Source organism: Triticum urartu, chromosome 2A (assembly GCF_056163025.1).
Source record: "Triticum urartu cultivar PI428250 chromosome 2A, HENAU_Tu73, whole genome shotgun sequence".
Taxonomy (NCBI): domain Eukaryota; kingdom Viridiplantae; phylum Streptophyta; class Magnoliopsida; order Poales; family Poaceae; genus Triticum; species Triticum urartu.
Window position 1 is genome coordinate 22,989,186 of NC_141874.1, and position 6,792 is coordinate 22,995,977.

Sequence of the window (6,792 nt, forward strand, 5' to 3'; positions counted from 1 at the left end):
GCAATTGCATGTCTAGTGTGGGACACGCAACTGGTGTCTCTCTCCGTACAACAAGAAATGGAAGTCGAGTTGCAACCAAGTTATAAGACATGCAGTTGCGACCAAGGTAGAAGACATGCAGTTGCATGCCTAGCATGGGACATGCAGTTGGGCCCCATATCTCCCGACGCCTAGTATCGGACATGCAACTGCCATCCCTCTCCCGCCGTCCTCCAACAAAAACACAAGACCAATTGCAGCCAGGAGGGAGACATGCAGTTGTAGATGGGGCGACACTTGTAGTTGCAAAGCCTAGTGCCGGACATGCAACTGTACCCCTCTTGCATAACCCACTTATAAAAGAAAAAACAAAGGTCAGTTTCGATTGGGGTGTGTGGGCATGGAGTTGCGTGCCTAATGACAGACATGCAACTGCCTCCCTGAACAAAACAACAGAGAGTTGCGGCGGGAGTGACACTTGCAGTTACGTGCCTAGTGGCAAACATGCAACTTCTCCCTTCCCGACAAAACATCACAAAGTTGCAGTCGCACTAAAACAAAACAAACCGTTGAGTTGCGGTTGCGTCAAAGACATTCAGTTGTAGTCGGGGACGACCCTTGCAGTTGCGTGCCTATTGACAAACATGCAACTACCCCCTCTTCAGACGAAAAAAGGAACAAAAAAGAGAAATATACGCAAAGGCCACTCCTTCACCAATTGCATGTGTAGTAAGACGTGTTTAGTTGTGCATGGATTAACAGACATGCATACTGTAAAGTTTTCCTTCGAGGCTAAAGAATAACGAATTAATAAAAAAACATAGTTACACGTGGATATGATGTGTGCAGTCACATGTGGATAGATGTACATGTAGCTAATAATATGGTTACAACATTGACGACAATAAATGTGAACAATTAATAATTAATAAAAGCCAAAAAGAAAAATGAAAAAAGCACACAAACATATTTCAAGGAAGGAATTATGAGAGAAAAAGAGAACAAGAAAAGAATGAGAAGAATGAAAATAGCTAATAATTTTAAAAGAACAAACAAAAATAAAAGGAAAACTAACCTGCAAATCCAAAATGAATTGGCTCAATCCATTTTGAAAAATATATTACACAATGTTGTGACCGGAAAAAGGAAATGCAACACAAATTTGCATGAATCTTGGCACATAGATTAAATGGTTTATCGCATTACCAAATATTATATGAGCAAACCTTGACCCACATCGTGGAGGAAAATAAAAATGTTTATTGATTAAGACATGCTAAAAGATATAGGGGAAGATAGGACAGACACGTTGATCTACTAAAAAAAACAAGACAACACACTTTGCACTTTGCATGGTCTATTTCCATCCACAACCCAACAGACAAAAAAAAATAGGCTGGCCGGCCGCGTCATCCTAGCAGGCCGATTAAACGTGATAAGAAACTAGCATAAAAAAAAATCAATTGAAGGGTCGACTGAGACTTTGTAAGAAATCGGTCGACTGAGTTTTAGTTGTTCTGTAAATCATTGGTAAAAGTCTTGTCTTGGCGAAACAAAATTTCCAGATATTTTTTGCATATACTTTCTCTTGTCTGCCGTGCACACGGCCAATTTAGTAGTCGGTGACGTATACACGATCCACTGCTGATGGGCAGCAACCATGAGATATCACCGGCGGCAACACACTGGCGCACACGTTCGATGAAGAAAGAGCCACGACTGCACCTCACCCCGTGGCACGCACAGACCGGTGAATCAAAAGGAGCAGGCGGCACCGATCACTCCACGGCGCGTCCACGCCATGGCCTCCGCCCAGCCCCTCCGCGCCCTCAACCTCAAGGCGTTCGACGAGACGAGGGCAGGCGTCAAGGGCCTGGTCGACGCGGGCGTCACCGCCGTCCCGTCCATCTTCCACCACCCGCCGGAGTCCCTCACCCACGGCGCGCCTCGACCTCATCGCTTCACCGTGCCGGTCATCAACCTGTCATCCGCCGTGGGCACCACCACCACGCGGGCCGCGGTGGTCGCGCAGGTGAGGGCGGCCGCGGAGACGTTCGGCTTCTTCCAGGTGGTGGGCCACGGCGTGCCGGAGGCGGCCACGTCGGCGATGCTGGCGGCGGTGCGGGGCTTCATCGAGGAGCCCGTGGAGGCCAAGGCGCCCTACTACACCCGGGACACCGGCCGGCGCGTCCGGTACCAGAGCAACCTCGACCTGTTCCAGTCGACGGCGGCCAACTGGCGGGACACGCTCTTCGTGGAGATGCTGCCGGAGCCGCCGGCGCCCGAGGAGCTGCCGGCGGCGTGCAGGCGCGTCGCGCCGGAGTACGCGCGGCTGGTGCAGCAGCGGCTGGGCCGCGCGCTGCTGGGGCTGCTGTCGGAGGCGCTGGGCCTCCGCCCCGGTCACCTCGAGGAGGAGCGCGGGTGCCTGGACGGGCTCAGCCTCGCCTGCCACTACTACCCGGCGTGCCCGGAGCCGCACCTCACCCTCGGCACCCCGCGGCACACCGACGCCAGCTTCCTCACCGTGCTGCTCCAGGACGCCGTCGGCGGCCTGCAGGTGCTCGTCGATGTCGAGGACGCGCCGGCGTGGGTGGACGTGCCGCCGGTGGCCGGGGCGCTGGTGGTGAACGTGGGCGACTTCCTGCAGCTCATGTCCAACGACAGGTTCAAGAGCGTGGAGCACCGCGTGGTGTCCAACGGCGTGGGGCCACGGGTCTCCGTGGCGTGCTTCTTCCGGACGGACCGCGCCGCCGCGCCGACGAGGGTGCTAGCGCCGATCGTCGCCGACGGCGAGGAGGCGCGGTACAGGAGCACGACGGTGGAGGAGGTGGTCCGGCAGTACTACAAGGTCAAGGGCCTCGCCGGTGCCTCTGCACTCCAGCACTTCAGGCTCTGAACCTCATGACTGAATCCTCCAAACTTGTATATTCACTCTGCTATGTCTACTCTGCACCGTCATCCGGCCATGCCGACTGAATTTTGATAGCAATACAAATAGTAATACAAATCAAAAGTTGAGTGCTTCAAAAGCAATACAAATCAATACATTGGGGTCGGTAAGCTTAACTGAGACTCGTTTCCAGGTGATCTGCCGGAAAGAGCAGAGCAAAAGTAAGAAGCATGAATTCAGAGTTTTAAAAATCCAAACGCCGACCCATCATCACTTCCTCTATGGCTACTCACACAGGCACACTGCCTTTCTCCTGCTTAGAGGTTCCTTTCGGCGAAAGTTGAGCAGTCTGAAGACTAGTTTACCCTGTCTGATGAGCAACTGGCTGTTGATTACACACTGAGAGAGTTTCCTAAGTTCATCGGTTGGGGGGACCGTGCGTCGAATAGCATCGCAAAAGTGCAGCATTTGATCAAAGTGTACCTTTTTTTAGGGTTATCGAAGTGTGCTTTCGAAAGCCGATGTTGATCCATGATGAATCTTCTTGAAGAGAGATAGATGGCACGTCCTTGACGAGGCATCATCATCTTCATGCATGTGCCCTGTTTGGGCTCACCAGGGTTCGCCTTTTCGGTCAAATTTTGGCTGAAATTCAACCACATTTTGAGTTACTGCTGAGCCTGGCTCGAATCCAGGGTTTGCCGATGTCGGCGGTGGCACTGAAACCTCAGTAAAATTTCAGCTGAGCAATTTGCTCTGTGTGATGAACAGTCCACCCGTATAGCATATGTTCCAGTGTCCATTGCTGCTGCCTTTCTTTCAGCTTTCGGAGACCAAGGAAACAACGTGGGAACCAACAAAACGGCGGCAAATAACAGCTGGTAAATAACTGCCATTCAAATTCTTGAATCCTCAGAAAAGCCCGGGAAACCAGCCAAAGCATGTCCTAATTATGGTCTGCTCCTTATCCTCTTGTTACTGCCCAACAAATTTCCTTGCTCCTCTACTACAAATAGCCCTTCCTCCTCAGCCGTCGGTACCCCTCCACCATTCTTCCCCGCGTTCGCTGCCAAGGCACCAACGCGCCGGTCGGTGGTCGGGGCCGGCAGCGATCGACAGCCGGAGCAATCCATAACGGGCTATGGGTTCCTGTGCTAGCCGTCCAAGGGGTTTCCCTGAGTGGGAGAAGCCCATGGTGGATGACATGCCGGTCACCCCTAAGGCTGTCGCTGCACCCGTAGAACCCGATGCTCCGGTTGTCGAGGACAAGTATGAGGTCCTTGTCGTTGAAGCGCCATTGGTCGACCCCTCGACACCAAAAGCCGAGGATGCCTGCAAGGTGAATGAAGAGCTTATCCTCGAGATCAGCGAGCTCCTGGTACCAGTGACTGAGGCTGAAGAGGATACCGAGGTTGTCGTCGTCGTCGAGGAGGTCACAGTGGCTGCAGAGAAGCAAAACTGACTGCCAGTTAGCTGAGTGTTTTGTCGGACAAACTAACTTTATTTTTACATTTGATGTAAAAGACCTTGGTGCGTTAACATATGGGCTGGGGATGGCCAAAATGCAACTGACCTGGTTTGGCTGTCCATATTGCATTGGTAACTTCAATGTCATGATTCTCAGAGCAAACACAAAGTTGGCAGTAAGATCTGAGTCTGGACAATCCGCAATCAGTTTCATATATCTGATGGAGATGATGAACAAGTTTGGGATACACAAATTAACAGGTGATCAGGATACATGTTACAGTTGGTACGGTTAATTACACATAAACAGCGCAAACGACATAATCACGACACGACACGAGACGACGGGACGACATGGTGAGCAACATGGAGAAGGAACACGGCCAACAGAAAATACACCTGGAACTCTAGGTCTCCTTTTCCTTTGGTTCAGGGAGGGACTTCCTGAACCAGGGGATCAGAACAGAGGTCCTCTTCTGGTACAGCCTGTAGGCCTCTGCCCTGTGCTCCTGCTTCAGCATGCGCCGCTCAACGAGCACGGTGACATAGCCGAGGCACATGCTGTTGACAAGCGCCCCGATGAACATCCACCGCTGCCCCAGGTTCCAGGCGAAGAGGTACACGCCCCACCACCAGAGCTGCTCGCCGAAGTAGTTCGGGTGGCGCGAGTACCCCCACAGGCCGTCCTCCAGGGTGGGGACTGTCGGTTCGCCGAGCTGCTTCAGTTTTTCGTTCCTGGTCACGAACTCGTGCAGCTGGGTGTCAGCAAAGTAGGCGATCACAACTCCGGCGATGCAGACAACTGTTGCCACGAGGTCCCAGATGCCCAATGGCTGGTCGCTGGAGTGAATGGCGTACATCGGCAGGCATATGCCAATCAGAAACACCTGCGTCCAACAAACACGCCACTTTTGTCAATCAGGCGTAACAAGATTATGACCACCATGAATTTCGACCCAGCTGATTTATGTAGCAAAAATAGCAGCAGGGTATTTCTTCAAACACATTTCACTCATGTACCAAAAGTTCTGAATACAAGCAAGCATTCTACTAAATGGTCAAAAGGCCTGAATTGTCTCAGTGATGATGCTAGTCTCGTGGGAAATTTGGACCCCGACTTCCGTTGTCGTTGTCAAGATCAAAGAGGAAGCCCATCTTTGAGCGCTGGCTGGAGCCAGGCACCTGAGTACTCTAATATTGCGAGAGTAGTCCTTTTCTTTTTGCCGCTGTACGGCTTATGCCTAGACCTTCTCCTTAATTAATGAAAATGGAGTCTTTTGCCTCGTTTCAAAAAAAAAGAGGCCTGAATTACCTGCTGGGAGAGGTAGACGGCGAAGAAGGACATCCACCACCAGGTCTTGCCGTACTGCCCGCGCATCTCGGAGAACCGCCAGTCCTCCTGCTTGCCCCACTGCCACCCTTCCCTCCTGAAGTAGTTGTGCGTCAGCCTGGCGCTCCACACCCAGGTCAGCGCCACCACCAGCGCCGATCTGACCGTGTTGGCCACGGCGGCCGGGTGCGCCCGGAAGTAGTGCAGCAGCATCACCGGGATGACGGTCCAGTACAGGTCGATGAGCTGCGACGCAAGCCACGCATTTCGTCAAACAGGTACAGTGCAAGCGACGTCCAACGACACATTACACACAGCAAGGCGAAGCCAATCAGTGGAGCGGCGAGATGGGATTTCGCTTACCCAGTTGTTGGAGAGGAGGTGGCCGATGAGCCAGAAGAGGACGTCGACGTTGAGGAGGAAGAGGGCGTTGGCGAGGAGGAGCGGGTGCGCGGCGCACCACGAGGACACCGGCCCGGCGATGTGGTCGTCTTGGGGGCGGACGAAGGCGAGGTAGAATAGGATGGACGGGAGTGGGACGAGGAAGGCGATGACCATGTTCTTGAGGTTGCCGCCGGCCATGGTGACCGCGCTGCGAGTGTCTCGGTGGCGGGTGGTGTGTGCGTTCGGAGCTGAGCGGAGAGGGTGTGTGTTGGTGTGTGCCATGGGCGCCGGTTTTATAGCGTTGGGATTCAGCAAAGCTTGGGATTTCCCGCCGTGACGTGGATCGCTCAATCATGTTCTAGTCGAGATTTAGGCCGCTCATTGATGTTGATGTACTCTAGTTGAGTAGTTTCTGTACTCATTGTACTCATAGTTCCATTATGATCGGCTCCATGAGTTCGATCAAGGTTTAAGATTATTTTCTTTTTCGAAAAGGAGGTTAGAACCCCAGCCTCTGCACTAAAAGGATGCACACATCCTGCACAAGTGACTCCCCTCGTGACTAGGGTTCCCACACGCCGATCTGCTTCGTCTCCTTTGGCCTTACGACTATGGAGGTGTGGTGGATTCGATCTTTGCTAATGGGATAGCTTTTGCTTCGTTCTTAGGTATTTTTTTCAAGTTTTTCTAGGGTTTTGTGTCCTGCTCAGGAAGGCGAGATAGTGGCAGCTTCGCGAAGATA

The 6,792-nt window shown here is 52.5% G+C and overlaps 2 protein-coding genes across 2 annotated transcripts; one reads left to right on the forward strand and one right to left on the reverse strand.

Moving 5' to 3' along the window:
• Nucleotides 1-1,527: 1,527 nt before the first annotated feature.
• LOC125535188 (1-aminocyclopropane-1-carboxylate oxidase homolog 1) lies at nucleotides 1,528-2,992 on the forward strand. The gene has a single exon (XM_048698232.2). It carries the CDS (start codon nucleotides 1,781-1,783, stop codon nucleotides 2,873-2,875), a length of 1,095 nt encoding a protein of 364 aa, XP_048554189.2. The 5' UTR covers nucleotides 1,528-1,780; the 3' UTR covers nucleotides 2,876-2,992.
• Nucleotides 2,993-4,520: 1,528 nt separating this feature from the next.
• On the reverse strand, nucleotides 4,521-6,322 carry LOC125535189 (3-oxo-5-alpha-steroid 4-dehydrogenase (DUF1295)). Its single transcript, XM_048698233.2, has 3 exons — nucleotides 6,030-6,322; nucleotides 5,649-5,912; nucleotides 4,521-5,223 (listed from the first exon to the last, which is right to left on the reverse strand). Exons 1-3 carry the CDS (start codon nucleotides 6,246-6,248, stop codon nucleotides 4,744-4,746), a joined length of 963 nt encoding a protein of 320 aa, XP_048554190.2. The 5' UTR covers nucleotides 6,249-6,322; the 3' UTR covers nucleotides 4,521-4,743.
• Nucleotides 6,323-6,792: the final 470 nt, after the last annotated feature.